The sequence below is a fragment of the Cydia pomonella genome, chromosome 10 (genome assembly GCF_033807575.1).
Source record: "Cydia pomonella isolate Wapato2018A chromosome 10, ilCydPomo1, whole genome shotgun sequence".
In the NCBI taxonomy this organism is placed as follows: domain Eukaryota; kingdom Metazoa; phylum Arthropoda; class Insecta; order Lepidoptera; family Tortricidae; genus Cydia; species Cydia pomonella.
Window position 1 is genome coordinate 3,264,332 of NC_084712.1, and position 16,528 is coordinate 3,280,859.

At 38.3% G+C, this 16,528-nt stretch overlaps 1 protein-coding gene across 2 annotated transcripts in view; it reads left to right on the forward strand.

The window, feature by feature from the left end:
- LOC133521840 (hexosaminidase D-like) overlaps nucleotides 1-11,274 on the forward strand; it is a 44,557-nt gene extending 33,283 nt beyond the window's left edge. For both annotated transcript variants that reach the window (XM_061856932.1, XM_061856933.1), the window contains exons 7-12: nucleotides 13-125; nucleotides 1,701-1,798; nucleotides 3,132-3,249; nucleotides 4,578-4,664; nucleotides 5,156-5,369; nucleotides 7,466-11,274. In XM_061856932.1, the coding sequence (XP_061712916.1) occupies nucleotides 13-125; nucleotides 1,701-1,798; nucleotides 3,132-3,249; nucleotides 4,578-4,664; nucleotides 5,156-5,369 (630 nt within the window). In that variant the 3' untranslated portion in view covers nucleotides 7,466-11,274. The remainder of the gene's footprint in view (nucleotides 1-12; nucleotides 126-1,700; nucleotides 1,799-3,131; nucleotides 3,250-4,577; nucleotides 4,665-5,155; nucleotides 5,370-7,465) is intronic.
- The last annotated feature ends 5,254 nt before the right edge of the window (nucleotides 11,275-16,528 follow it).

The following is a 16,528-nucleotide window of genomic DNA, read 5'->3' on the forward strand; positions in this document are numbered from 1 at the left end:
CTATTGTTACAGATACTGTCCCCAGTTAGAAGGTACGTCAGCAATCAAGAAGCATGGAGGATGGAAGTAAAGAAATATAGTCACAGCATCAGCTTTGCTGGAATCATTCTGACTGGCTGGTCAAGGTTAGTCTTAGTGTAGTGCCTGAGTGGACGCTCGAGTTGGGCGTGCAGCGGGGCGTGCGGCGTGCATGTTAAACAAATGCAAACGTATAGGAGCGGCCTTAGTGCACTCCCGCGCCCCGCCGCCGCCGGCTATCGTCTCTTCGCGCACCGGTACCTAATTCCTCCATCAATGTACGTTGTTTAATTTGGTGTCGTCTTTATAATTTATGAACCTTCGTCAACTCCCAGTCTTTGCCTTATTAATTATAAGTTGTACATGAGGTATGTTAAAACTTTATCAACGCGTAAATCTTGGTAGCTTCGTTGGCACGCTACATGGTTTCCTGTTGTCGCGCGACAGCCCAAGAGAGTGAATTTTTACACCCAAATATTTGTTCCTGATTTATCAGTATATCGTTAGTGCCCACAACACAAGTCGTGTTGACCTTACTATGGGACTTGGTCAAGTGTAAAATTGTGCTATGATATTTTATTATTTTATTATATTTATTTTTCTATGACCTTGTTAGCTGTAAGTAATGATGTGCTGTTCCCGGATTTTTTTTCCTTGGGGGGGGGGGGGGAATTATTCCCGGAAACGTTGCCGGGATTATCTAGGGGAATTTTGAAATTGTGAATAGATATATGGCATCTTGAACTTTTTTAAAAACATTGAAAACCGTATCCAATCTGCCAAAGTAAATTCCCTATACTGCATGGAAAATTTCCCATAGTTACTGGGAATTATTCCCCGGCCAAAGTAAAATGTTATTTACAATAATACGTCTGTAATCAATAAAAACGCTACAAATGATCACAGTTAATATCAGGGTCAAAATAAGTTGAGTACTAATAAGAATAGTGGAGTTCCGTAAGCTTTTTACTAAAAACTCTTGTATATACGATTATTTAGGACGGGTTCTTGTGAAATATTTTGTATTGCATTATCAAAATATTCAACAAAACACTGTAGCCATTATTTTTTTGCTGGTCCCAAAAAAACTGTTTTTTCATTGTATTAGTATGGAGATAATTTCTAAATGGCAGGCACTTCGGGGCCTTAAAGTGATGGCGTACTAGTTTTTAGAAAAATACGTCATGTATATGTACATAATTATATGTATTAGTCTATCTTTTATACATTATATGAGTAGTAGTATTTAACTATTTATATATTTATAATATTATTTGACTTCACGTTTAATTTTTTTCCTTATTATTTGTTATTATTTTTTCCTGCACCAACATACACAAATGTTTGACCCAATAGTAGACTGGTAGAGAATGCCTTTTGGCATTAAGTTCGTCGTTCGCTTGTCGTTATAGCTAGCTTTTATTAAAATTATAATTCACTTAATCTATATTTGGGGAATATTCCCGGGAACAGGGGAAATTTCCCAGGAATTTCCCATAAGGGAATATTTCTTGTTCCGCGTTCCCACGGCACATTAGCTGTATGAGGTATCGCCAACAAACTGTCTCGCAGTTTGGCGAATATTTTGTTTTGTAGTACACATATTTTATATTTTAATGTTATAATAAAATAAATTAAAAAATGTTATCTAGGCCCCTACATATCAATAAGTTCTGTTCCAGGTTTGACCACTACGCGACGTTATGTGAACTGTTACCAGTTTCGCTGCCAAGTCTCGCGAGCTGTCTAAAGGCCTGGACTATGGATGACAGGTCTCTAGGTATATACATGTCAATAACTATTTATTACCTGGGAAATTGAGTGGAGCGCTGCAAATGTAGACTCGAGAGTTGTTAACCCAGCACGTCGTCTTGCCGGATTTGATCTTCCTAGACAGCAATGGTGCCGTTTGAACAGACTGAGAACGGGACACGGCCGAAGCAACTACTTTTTGCACAGGTGGGGATGGAAGGACTCGGCATTGTGTGAATGTGGTGAAGAGACCCAAACCATGGAACACATTATCCAGCGCTGTCCTCTGCATTCATACTCTGGACCACCGGAAGACCTACTATATCTCACAACCCATGCAGCTGCATGGCTGAACACACTGAATGTTGACATTTGACCTTATTATGTTGTAATTTTTAAATTTAATTGATTGCCCATATATTATCTACTTGTGCCATACGACTAAATAAATAAAAACTATTTATTGTACAGTCAGCTGCATCAACTGACCCCCTCTGCGTATAAATTTGTTTGCAGGGGGAGTTCAACTCTCTCTTCAGCTGACTGTACATCTTAACCCTTTGATCTACGACTACGTAACGTTGTGTGAACTGCTACTGGTATACCTGCCAAGTCTTGCGAGCTGTCTAGGTAATGGTCTGGACTGTGGACTATGAACGACATTAGACTTAAATCCTTTTATATCGTTTATGTAACTGCGTCGAAATATCGGGAGCTCATAAAAAATATAATCAAGGTTCACATTCTGGGCGATTTAAGTGTAGTGAAATTAACCGTGAATCATTTAAAACTTATGAGCGATATGTCTATAGGTATACATGTCAATAACTCTTTACTTTGTATCTTAAAGGACCTCAAACAGAGAAATAAGTAATCATAGAGTGCTCACTCCATACACAGGTTTTCTTACCAAAACGCTTATTATTTTCGGAGTCGACATCTAGCGTCGGGTAGCGGATTTATCAGTACCGCTACTTGACACTAGATGTCACGAGTGTCGCGACTGACGGAAAGTGTATCGGTCAACAATTTACAACTAATTAATTAATTTACGGTTAATCCGGTTATAATATTAGCTGAAAATTGTTGAGCATTAGACTTTACGTTCGTCGCCACATCTATTGTCAAGTAGCAGTACTGATATTTACGTTACTTGACGCTAGATGTCGACTACACAAATAATAAGCGTTTTAGTAAGAAAGCTGAGATGTCAAGTAAGCATTCTATGCGTATTTATTTCTCTATGCCTTAAATAACAACAAGGAGAGGCTACACAACAGATGGCTTTATCGGTAAAGAGCAGATTCGAATCTGTTATTTTTCTGTACTGTGTATTGATTTAAATATTTACTTAATTTCAGAGTCAGTAGTAAGCGAAGTATTACCCCCAGAGCAATGGCCGGGTTCGGATCTAGCACGGTGCGTGCACTCCTTCGTCGTGCTTCGAGACCGTGCCAACATCATAATACACGGTGATCTGTGAGTTCATTTAATACCACATTATTTACTTAACTTTTTAAGACGTCGACGCCCGGTAACGATTTTAGAGCAAAAATGTAAGATTGATATATTTAGCCGTTGAAATTGTACACCTTTTGTTACGTAATATCTAAATAACAAGTATTGGTTTCTATTAGCACGTCTTCTGATTTTAATAATGAGGTCGCAAGCGTGCGTCCCCGGTAATATGTGACAAGAAGAGACAGTTTTTAAAAATTCATCAAAAAATTATGGTGGTAAATTGTATAAAATAATGTATAAGAACAGTTTCAGCAAATGCTGTAGATTGTTTAAGTATCAAAATTACGTTGAAATTAAGTAGATTTTCAGAGATATTGTCACCCGTCTAACTTTCATTTACACTACTTCCAATTTATAATAACAAAAATGTAGTTTAGTACAGGATATATGTAATAGAAAATTAAGCATTTTTAGCAGTCCAAACTTTACGAAATTTACAATTAAGATCGACAAAAGCAGTGATCGAAAAAAAAATCATTACCTACTAATTAAGTAAAACGGTTTTCAAAAAAAAAAAAAATATTAAAATGAAAGTTGAAAAGACGTGCTAATAGACACCAGTACTTGTTATTTCTAATAGTTAACAAAAGGTGTACAATTTCATCGACTAAATCTATCAATTTAACATTTTTCCGACTAAAATCGATAACGGCCTCTTAACTGACGCGTTTGGCTTACAACGCAATATCAATCTTCTTGCATTCCGATAAAGTTCAAGATGACGCGCAGTGCACAATAGGCGTGGCGGTCAAAGGGGATTTATCGCGTATAATTTGTTGAAAATTCTTTATTTACAATGAGAATGCATATAATGGATATATACAGAGGATTACTATAACTAGCTTATATTTAAAATAGGCCATTGAGGCATTGTGCCAAGGATGCTGGTGGCATTTCCTCGTTGTATCGCAATACTGATACGTTGTGCGAGGAAGCCGCCAGCCCTTCGGTCACCCGTTACGTCAACCAGATGTTTTGCGATTTTTGCAAAAAACTTGTGCGCTGGAAGCCCATGGACCTAGAGTTTCAACGCCAAATGGTACAAAATGGTACTCTTTACCGAGGCTCTTATATTTATTACGTTTCAAAATTTCGGCGCTTTCCGCCGCTGCGCCCGCTTACAATTCAGCTTTAAAATTACCTTCGACTTTAAGGAGACGAGATTGTTCAGGAGGATAAGACAAACATCATGACAATATTCATAAAAAAAATTTTTTTTTTCTTTTTTTCTTTTTTTTTTTTTGGCATTTGCCAGTTTATTAAACATTTGTTTATTATTGTTTCAGAGTAAAAACTTGGCTGAATCCGTGGCAAATAGAAAATGGATACATAAATCCCGTCCAAGTAGAGGGCCTAGCCATGACCGTCCAGCAGTGAGTATTCTATACTACCTATACTACTCGTATTTATATCTTTCACACAATCCACAGTATTTTCAGAATTTGCAATGGGCTTTATGCATGAAAACAATTTTTCAAGTTATCTATTCGGTAATCGTACATTGTGTAACGAGGGGGGTAAGTGAACTACAGTTTTGAATTTTAACCCCTCAACTTTTAATAGCTTCAAATTGTCAGCCAATAAACGACCTTGATTAAATTTTTCCTTCATTTTTCGTAGTATTGTTAGCAGTTCTATAAATTAGACAAGCTTTGAGTTGTATAAAATTGTTTTTTTTTTGTATAGCTTTGTGTGAACTTGCGCGTAAAGTTTGTCATATTGTTTATTCCTATTCTATCCGTACTTTGGCGTTGTATTGTTACCTAAATCTGCATAATCTTTTTGTAGCTGTTGGTACTCCTTAAAATAAATAAACACGTACATATTGTTGGGCTCTACTATTAAATAAAACATCCTATTCCAGGTTACTCCTAGAGCTAACATCTCTCCAAACCGACCTAACTCGGACCCTATACGCTCTAACGGGATCCCGAAGTGCGGGTGAATGGCTGAACACGTTCCCCGCGCCCGTGCTCCGACAACTGACGGAGCTGCGCGACGTCGCCGCGGCGGCTGCGAAGGCAGATGCCAGCGTCAGTCCGAGGCCTAAGCACTGCCATTTGATGTCCCCCACTTAGGTATTACTGCCACTCTTCTAGCGTTGACCAGACTGCCATTTGATGTCCCCCACTTAGGTATTACTGCCACTCTTCTAGCGTTGACCAGACTGCCATTTGATGTCCCCCACTTAGGTATTACTGCCACTCTTCTAGCGTTGACCAGACTGCCATTTGATGTCGCCCATTTAGGTATTACTCCCACTCTTTTCTAGCGTTGACCAGACTACCATTTGATGTCGCCCACTTAGGTATTACTCCCACTCATTTCTAGCGTTGACCAGACTGCCATTTGTTGTCGCCCATTTAGGTATTACTCCCACTCTTTTCTAGCGTTGACCAGACTACCATTTGATGTCGCCTACTTAGGTATTACTCCCACTCTTTCCTAGCGCTGACCAGACTGCCATTTGATGTCGCCCACTTAGGTATTACTCCCACTCTTTTCTAGCGTTGACCAGACTACCATTTGATGTCGCCCACTTAGGTATTACTCCCACTCTTTCCTAGCGCTGACCAGACTACCATTTGATGTCGCCCACTTAGGTATTACTGCCACTTTTTTTACCGGACCAGATTTCATGGCTCTAAGGGAATTTTCGAAAAATGAATAAATGAGTAAAGAGTGAATGAAATGAACGAATAAGTTACTAAAAATGATAAAGAAATAAATGAATGATGAATAAAATAATAAAAAATGATAAATAAAAAATGAATGAATGATTGATAAATGACAAATGAATAATAAAGTTCCCGAATGATGCCCAATAAGGGTGAATGAATGAATGACGAATGAATAAAATATGAATAAACGAATTAATTAATGATAATAATTCTAAAACCCCTCCAAACCGACGACTCAACCCGAACCCTGTATGCGACAACGGGTTCCCGTAGCGTCCGCGCATGACTGGGCACGTTCCCCGCGCCCGTGCTGAGGCAGCTCACGGAGCTCACGCCGCCAAGGAAGATGCCAGCTTTAGTCAGTGGCCTCAGCACTGCCATTCGATGTCGCCCACTTAGGTATTATTGTCACTCTTTTTAGCGTAGTCACGAATTTTTCATGGCTGTTTAAAAGACCCCACACTAGTGTCCCTCGAGCGTCGGCGCTATTCGATGCAAGGTTAGCGAAACTGCGCAAACACCTTTTTCCATATCGCTGACTAGACGCAGACGCTAAGACGCTAGTGTGAGGTGTCTCTAAGGGCACCTGGGCTTGAATTGAGTGATTAATGAATGGGATTTTGTCGATACTACTCAGTAATCACCTACGGCCCTTCGTTTTGTACCGGATTGTGGGTCGGACAGCGACAGCTGCGAAGGGTGATGCCAGCGTCAGTGAGGCCGAAGCACTGCCATTTGGTAGCGCCAACTTAGGTATTACTGGCACTCTTTTTCCTAGCGGTGTCCAGATTTATTCATGGCTCTCTAAGGGAATTTGGGTCCAAACGTCAAATGAATGAATACGTGAACGATGAATGAATAATGATTGATGAGTGAAATCGAATGAATTATAAATGAACGATAAAATAATGAGTGATTGAGGGAATGAAGGTATCAACGAATAAATAACTGAACGATGAGTTGTGAATGAATGCTTTATGAACGATGAATAAATGAATGATGTGTAAAATATCGAATGAATAAATGAATGATAACCTAGTGGTTGTAGAAGCACTGCCATTTGACGAGTCATACTTAGATATACCACGGTTACTTTTTCTAGCGGGAACGTGAATATATCTGGCCTTTATGTGTTCAGTTAAGAATACAATTTAGTACTTAATAATGCAAATGCATTTTTTTTTGTTTACTATTTATTGACTACCATGCATGCGCGCGCGGCATCGGCCAGGATTGACGGTCCCTACTTGTCACACTGTGAGGGATTGCGTTCCCATCAGTGTTATTTTGTTTTTAATTTAAGTCTCGCAGTATAGGTACTGCATTTATTTCATCTAACCAAGACACGTTAGTAACACTTACAAATTAAGGGGTTAGTAGGTAGGTACTAACCCCTTAATTTGTAAGTGTTACTAACGTGTCTTGGTTAGATGAAATAAATGCATTGAATTGAATTGATACAATTTAATATGCATGTCTTTATCGGTTCACAGGCTGAGATGGAAGGCGTGCGCAGAGAAGCCAACACGTATGCCAATGAAATAGAGGTGTACCCCGAGCGGAGGCTGCCCTTGCCCGTGTCACGGGACGCACGCAGAGGCAACACCCGCCAGGTTATACCTGAAAACTATTGAGAGGTCATAGAATAATGAAATCTGTAACGTATGTATTAATCAGCATCATAAATAGCGGATCAGACTACGCGTCAAAAGTATCTCTAACAGCTTGACAAAAAAGATAATATATGTCTCTATATATACAGGAACCTAATGAGGAAGCTAATGAAGGGCGACCTTCCAATATCGCTAAAGCGTAAACCCGTTGACACGTGTATTCTGCCTGTCCTAACCTACGGTGCCCAAACATGGTCGCTCACTGAGAGTCAGAAGTACTAATGGAAGGTTTGCCAGCGAGCAATGGAGCGCAGCATTCTAGGTGTCAGAAGGCCGGATCGCATCCGGAACACTACATTGCGCTCCAGTACACGCATAGCTGACGATTGCGCTCCAAAACACGCATAGCTGACGATTACGCTCCAAAACACACATAGCTGACGATTGCGCTCCAAAACACGCGTAGCTGACGATTGCGCTCCAACACACGCATTGCTGACGATTGCGCTCCAACACACGCATTGCTGACGATTGCGCTCAAAAACACGCATAGCTGACGATTGCGCTCCAAAATACGCACAGCTGACGATGGCGCTCAAAAACACGCATAGCTGACGATTGCGCTCCAAAACACGCATAGCTGACGATTGCGCTCCAAAACACGCATAGCTGACGATTGCGCTCCAAAACACGCGTAGCTGACGATTGCGCTCCAAAACACGCATAGCTGACGATTGCGCTCCAACACACGCATTGCTGACGATTGCGCTCCAAAACACGCATAGCTGACGATTGCGCTCCAAAACACACATAGCTGACGATTGCGCTCCAAAACACGCATTGCTGATGATTGCGCTCCAAAACAAGCATAGTTGTCGTAGGGGCGAAGACCGTCAAGCTGAAGTGGGACTGGGCGGGTCACGTCTACCGCGTGCATCCGGATAGGTGGGCTAGTATAGCCACCAAGTGGATGCCGCAAGTTAAGGCCAGAAATCACTGCTAAAAGTTATGTACTTCAAGCCATTTGGATTTCCTACCTATATAAGCTTTCTGACGTATTATCTGTAAGGAGAAGAAACAATATAATTCCAACAGTTCAAATAAACACAACATATGCGAGTAGACAATTTGTTTGTAAATCCGTTAAACTATATAATTCTATTAATAAACATTTAAATATATTTCCATTGCATTATCACATTACGAAAGTAAAAGGATAATAACAAATGTAGATTTTGGACCCGGGTATGTACTACGTTCAAAAGAGAGGTATGAGCACTGTGAGTGTCATCTCGTTTTGTGTGGTTGGGCACAGCACAGCGGATGTGAGTCCAGATCTAGAGCAGAGCCCAACTGGGGTAGTACCTCCATCTTATAGAAAACTGCAGCCAAATAACACTAGACACTCATAGTGTTGTGTTCCTGCCGGTGAGTAAGGTTGCCAGGGCTCAACGAGGGTGCGGAGTGTTAAGGTACGTAACGCGCGTGTAAACTCTGGAGTTGCAAGCGTCTATAGGCTACGGAGACTGCTTATCAGGCAGGCCGTATGTTTGTTTACCGCCGACGTAGTCTATAAGAAATATTTATATCTATATGGATATTTATATTTATATGGATATTTGTTCCTGAGTCATGGGTGTTTTGTATGTATTTAAGTATTTATAAATATTTATATATTATATATATCGTTGTCTAAGTACCCTCAACACAAGCCTTATTGAGCTTACTGTGGGACTTAGTCAATTTGAGTAATAATGTCATATAATATTTATTTATTTATCTACTTTGCAGGGTAGAAAATACTTTTAGCATGTTGTTGAATCGGCTACTATTGATGCTGACTTTACTAATGGTGCTCCCACAATAGCCGTTATAAAATTTTACATAAAATCGTGTGACAGGGGCAACATAATAAATTACTATCAATACTATCATGATGTCCTTGTCACACGACGTTATATAACATTTTATAACGGCCAATGTGGGAGCACATTAGTGAAAACGACTGGATATATTATAAATAAATATGATTAAAGAAAATCTAAGATCTTCGAAGCTTTAATTAAAACTGTAAAAGGACTATTAGAGTAGTTTTAAAACTTTGCCAAAATTCGGTGCTAAGTCAAATTTAACTTTATTTAATTTTGTCGAATTTATCTACATACCTATTGTAGTTTAAATATTGTAGAAAAATGTATATTTCCTAGTAAAAATGTGTATAACGTTTGTTTAATGTTTTAACGATCAAATATACTACCGTAAACCTACACAACTATAGTCCAATACTGCAACTATGGTCCACAAGTTCGAAAGGAAATTAAGTATCTATACCAATGTTCCTTTTGGCTTACTCCTAGTTTTACCTTCCATTTATAAACATCCTTGCCTTAGAACTACAAAAATATAGTAGAATACACACCTGAACGAGAAAAAATTAGTTTATTTGTGGACCATAGTTGGGAGCTTTGGACTATAGTTGGGTGGTTTTACGGTACATATGCAATTATGCAAAATACGAGTATTGGTAGCATAGTAACTAGTGTAACTACCTACATAATTTTGTTAAAATGATGCATATACCTATTTAGACTTGTAGACAATCTCGATGCATTGCTCTAGTCTGTTTGTGTGACATGATGGGCTCGGCTAAAATCAATATTGTTGTATTTTGTTAATCTGTAAAAACAATTGGTTTACACAATCATTATTATGTTGACAAGGCGTTTAACATTTTCCAGTGAGGTCGGCCGGTCGAAGTGTTTACAGATGGCGCCAGAATTTTACCTAAAAATCCTACGAATAGTGTAATTTTTTTTTATGGAATTGCCCTTAAAGCTTCCATAGAACAAAACTAAGAGAGGAATCTATGCTGGCGCCATCTATAAAAACTTTTGACAGTTTCCAACCCCATTGCAGTGCCATCTGCATCGTTTTTTTAGGGTTCCGTAGCCAAATGGCATAAAACGGAACCCTTATAGTTTCGCCATGTCCGTCTGTCTGTCTGTCTGTCTGTCTGTCTGTCCGAGGCTTTGCTCCGTGGTCGTTAGTGCTAGAAAGCTGAAATTTGGCATGGATATATAAATCAATAAAGCCGACAAAGTCGTACAATAAAATCTAAAAATTAATTTTTTTTTAGGGTACCTCCCTAAGAAAAATAATGTGTCCCCCTCTAACTTTTGAACCATAGGTCCAAAAAATATGAAAAAAATCGTGGAAGTAGGGCTTAAGAAAGACATTAAATGAAAACTATAGCGGACATGATCAGTTTAGCTGTTTTTGAGTTATCGCAAAAAGTTTTCCCTTCATAGTAAAAAGACTTACTTTAATTAGGTACTGATTATGTAAATTTGCCTATTTGTTTAACTCGGGTGAAAGGTACCGTTTCATCCCTTGGTTAACAATTTACTATACTTTAAGCTCCAGTTTAGCTTATTGTGACGGAAGAGTAACTACGGAACCCTACACTGAGCGTGGCCCGACATGCTCTTGGCCGGTTTTTATATATGGAGTCGTAGGTATTTAGATAATTATTAGCAATTTGGTCGGACTGTACATACCAGACAATTAGTAAATTAAAGGTTACATTATGAAAGATACCGATTTTAGATTAACATTGCCCCATACATACTTATTTTGTCATAAAATAGATTTACTAACTAAACACCAATAAAGATCTTATACTATCAAAACGGTGTCCTTTAATTAACCCGGAATGAAGTAAAACCTTACTAGAAATATGATTTTTTCAAAAAAGATCAGTATCATCAATATCTGTGCCGCTATGTTTTGGTTTTTTGGTTATTTTATTTTGAAAAGACTTACAGCTCGAAAATAGCAAAACCGGCTCAATTGAATTGGCTGCAAAAAAGGCGCAGTATGCAAATATGACAACAAATATCCAAAAAATAAAAACATAGCGGCATAAATTATTTCTTCCTCTTGCATTTTCCAAAATTTCATAATGATTGGTTGCGTTTTGGAGGAGGAAACAGTAGAGAGCGAAACCTCGATAATCGAGTTTTTTGCGTGGGAATTCTAGTCCGAGCTGAAAGTTGTCCTTATCGCACGCACGCACTCCCGCCCACCGTAGCGCGACAGAGACATTATAGCTTCTAAAATTCGAGATTTGAAAAGTTGCTCAGTTAGGAATTGCTCTTAAGAGGGCAAGAGGGAGGGAAACAGAGGACGTTGAGGGTATAATAGCGTGTTTTAAACACGGGATCCGCTTACCTCATCATACATGTTGAATTATCATGTTAATTTGAAATGAATACCTGAAATGAAAGGGTCAAAGACGTTTGAAAACACCGGCGTCTTTTTAACCGACTAGAAAGGAGGAGGAAAGTTTTTGTTTGTCCCTAGCTGGTCCCGTTTTTGTCAAAACCCAGTTCTGATGATGGGATCAATGAGAAATCCAGAAATCCCAGAGAACCCATCAACAAACCAAACATTTTCATGTAATTTGATGAAGTGGAACTGCTGATGATGACCAGAACGGAACTCTTTAACAACGCATATTTCACTTTTAGCGATTTGTCCTCTTCGTTATGTTTGTTAAACAAGTAAATTCTGAAGGAACATTTCTATTAAGGTCTAGTTCTGATTCTGACGATGGGCTCCATGAGGTCTAACTCCTCAAATCTTGATGGCTTCAGACCCATCTTGAAACTTGAAACGTACCCAAAACTTAAAAATGTTTAGTGACATGACAGTACGGCCAGATAAGAACGAGTCCTGCAGAATGATGCATCACTCGTAAGAAAAATAAAAATGGAAAAATAAAATTAATCTTTAAAAAAAGCAAAACCGACTTCAAAAATAATAAAATAAAATACGAGGGTGGATTGAAAAATTCGCGGCCTGAATATTAAAAACAAAACAGAGGTTTATTAATTTATTTTTATTTTTCTACATAGTCCCCGTCGAGTTGAATGCACTTGTTCCATCTGGATTCCAGAGCCATTACACCACTTTTGAAGAAGCTTTCCTCGAGACCTTCAAAATAGGCATCCACCTCAGCTTGGACCTCGGCGTTGCTTGAAAATTTCATACCACCCATATGTTTTTTTTTAAATTGGGGAACAGATGAAAGTCCGATGGTGCTAAATCGGGTGAATAGGGTGGGTGGGGCAATAATTCAAACCCACATTTGGCAATCTCCGCCATCGATTTTAGGTGTGAACACGTGCATTGTCCTGGTGGAAGATAACTTTCTTTGTCAACATTCCAGGTCTTTTTATCTTCAGAGTCTCGCGTAATCTGCGTAATAACTCGCAATAATAGTCGGAATTTATAGTTTTACCTCTCTGGAGATAGTCAACCATTATTATTCCCTTTGCATCCCAGAAAACAGCATACATATAGTGATTTTTGTATTTTCTGTAACAAATCAAGCATTTACATTTAAAAAAGTGACATTTGATGAAGTGGAACTGCTGATGATGATCAGAATGGAACTCTTCAACGACGCATAGTACACGTTTGGCAATTTCTCGTCTTCGTTGTGTTTGTTAAGTAAATGAAATTTTAAAAACAAATTTTTGGCAAGTTCGAGTTCTGACGATGGGGTCCATGAGGAATCGAGGGAACTCTTCAAATATGAAAGGCATACATATAGTGATTTTTGTATTTTCTTTAACAAATCAATTACATTTAAAAAAGTGACATTTGATGAAGTGGAACTGCTGATGATGATCAGAATGGTACTCTTCAACGACGCATAGTACACGTTTGGCGATTTGTCCTCTTCGCTGTGTTTGTTAAGCAAATTAGATTTTCAAGACAAATTTTTGTCAAGTTCGAGTTCTGACGATGGGGTCCATGAGGACTCGAGGGAACTCCTTAAATGTTAAAGGCATATATATAGTGATCTTAGTATTTTCATTAACAAATCAAGTATTTACATTTGTAGAAGTGAGATTTGATGAAGTGGAACTGCTGATGATGAACAGAACGGAACTCTTCAATGATGCATAATTCACGTTTGGCAACTTGTTCTCTTTGCCAAGCAGTTAGGTTTTCAAGGCACATTTTTATATTTCTATCCTATTTAGTTTTTTTAATAATTATCTGGTGCTTTATTTCATGCATGCTGTGAAATAATTTATCTTAAATACAGTCGAATACCCTATTGCGGGTATCTTACCAGTCAATCAAAGGGCAAATCTGAAATGTGTCAAGGTGGGTGCAGCAGCAGTCCTTTTTTACATAATTAGGCGTAGGACGCTGTCTTTTTTATTTCATTTTATGAAATCTAAAATTAACAATAATCGTTCTTTCACCGGTCTCTCTCATTGAAGTCGGTTTTTTTTTCTTAAAAGTTATCTGTTTTATGGTTCTTTCTATACAATAAAGTGTTTTACTACTACTACAAATGGTTATAATACTGGTTCTTTCTTTTTTATCGAACTACAGCAGTAGGGCTAAGATGTTCGGTTCTTTATCATTTGTCACCATGCCTGTCACGATCTAACAAGTAAGTGTGACAGTGACAGACATAGTGACAAGCGATAAAAATGGAACCATGTTGCCACTGCTGGGTTGGTATTCGGATTGACGGCGTGTTGACGCTTTTAAGATTTGGTTTGGCACCAAATTCAAACATCAGTTGCTGGCACATATAAAACGAGATGTTATTTTTATTTTATCCTTTTTCCTTTTTTTTTTAAGCGGTGGTGGCCGAGTGGATATGACCTCCGACTTTCAATCCGGAGGTCGCGGGTTCAAATCCTGGCTCGTACCAATGAGTTTTTCGGAACTTATGTACCTACGAAATATCATTTGATATTTACCACCAGCTTTTCGGTGAAGGAAAACATCGTGAGGAAACCTGCATACATCTACGAAGAAATTCAAAGGTATATGTGAAGTCCCCAATCCGCATTGGGCTAGCGTGGGGACTATAGCCTAAGCCCTCTCGCGTATGAGGGGAGGCCTGTGCCCAGCAGTGGGACGTATATAGGCAAAATTATTATTATTATCCTTTTTGAAGTCGGTTTTACATTTTTTTAAAGATTAATCTGTGAACATTACAAAAGTGAACGATGTGGATAAAAAAATTTTTAGAACACTTTTAGTTTTATCATGTAACACTTGTATCCTTATATGTATTTGTATGTCATGTAATAAAAACTAGGTAAGAAAATCAGTTTTTAAACTCCGATTATTTTATGATGTCCACAGAAAATACGTATAACATTACTTCATCACTACTAAAAAGTTGACCCGAATATTAATAAGTAGGTAGAATAAATGTAAAGTTGTTAGCCTACTTCTCCTGACTGTTGACCCACTTCCCCAAAACTTAAAAAGTGCTAACTTCAACCTCCAAAGTTGGAAGGTATCCAGTGAAACTTGTAATTAAGCGAGTTAATCGCCGACGGCGATAGAAGTTTTTAATTGACTTTTCAGCGCTCGCGCACCTCGGCTCATTAATCTCGATCTCCGACCTGATAATTGCAGATTCAACACTCCAGTCCAAACTGGAGGGCGCAAATAGGGAGAAGTTAAACTAACGGCCGTATTCGAATAATGCTCCTAAAATGTCACAGTTACGATACTGATCTGTCAATGTCAAAAGGGATGTTTTGCTACCTCCTAGTGAGTATTATATTTTTTGTTTGCTACCTACTCGTAGACTGTAATGCTTGAATTAAGAATTCGTATAGCAAATTATAATTGCGGAATTTCAAACGGATTTCGATTGTGTAGTAGTGTTTTAGGTCGTTTGTCAATTTGTGAAACATACCGGGTGTTTCCTGTAACACGAGCAAATAATTAAACCATATATAGTACTCCTAAAATGATATAAATTTTGATTAACAACTTTAAAAAATTATGAAATCTTTAGAGTTTATCTTTTTCATACTAATTTAATATTATTTTCAATGTACGCTGACATCAGTGTGTTTGACGTTGCTTGTCACGCTTTAAACGTAACAAAATTCGTAATACATTGCGTCTTAGAATTAACTTCAATGTGTAATAAAAATTAAAACATAAGTTATTTTTAAAAGTTGCTGAACAAATGTTGGTGAGTTTGAGGAGTACAGCCTACATTTTAATTTATTGCTCTTGTTACAGGAAACACCCGGTATATTAAAGTGTATTTTTTATTACAATTATGTCCGTTTTTGATGAAATACTGTGTAAACTTAATGAAATATCTAACAGTTATGTTTGCTCCCTAAACGAAGACATAAAGGTCGCTTCCGACTGTATAGACAAGTTTGCTGAAGAATATCAGAATGGACGCGGGAAACGGGACCAATGTTATTAAAGCTTAAACGCTGTATTGTTATTTAAAAAAGATTTCTTACTTGATGGGCTGCCTCTAACGCAGGTAAAGATTGTATATATGTATTCTAGTTTAAGTTCTGCTTGTGTTTTAACCTTATCCAAGTCTTATTTGTACGTCACTGGTTCTTGTAACAGAATGAGGCTTGGGTTAGGTTCCGACCCGAAATTTAAGAACGCACGATTGTTGCAGCCCTTTCTTCTTGTTTAAAATTGAAGACTCCTTATTTCTTGACAATCGCTGCTGAAGTTTTCATCTGCTTGCGCCTGGTGGGCCCGCGTAGCCCTCAGTAGCACCTGCTGCCAGGATTCATCATTTGGCTCGATGAGGATTCAAGAACGTTAAGGCCAGTGACGATATTTTATTGTACTGACAGATATTAGTTTATTTTATTGTACATATTTTTACAATTATATTTTTACTATAAGAACCTGTTTTCATTTAGTTATTACCGCATTAGTTAGCCGGCTAGAATATATGTGAGAAGAATTCACACAACCGAAATTTGGCGCTATTGCTGAAGATATACAACAACAAGCGAAAAAAATATATATAAACAACCGGACTGGTCGAATCCGAACAGGAACTTACGAAAACTATGAAAGGGCACCTTGAGTGACGCTAACTCCGAGTCGGACGAGAACGAG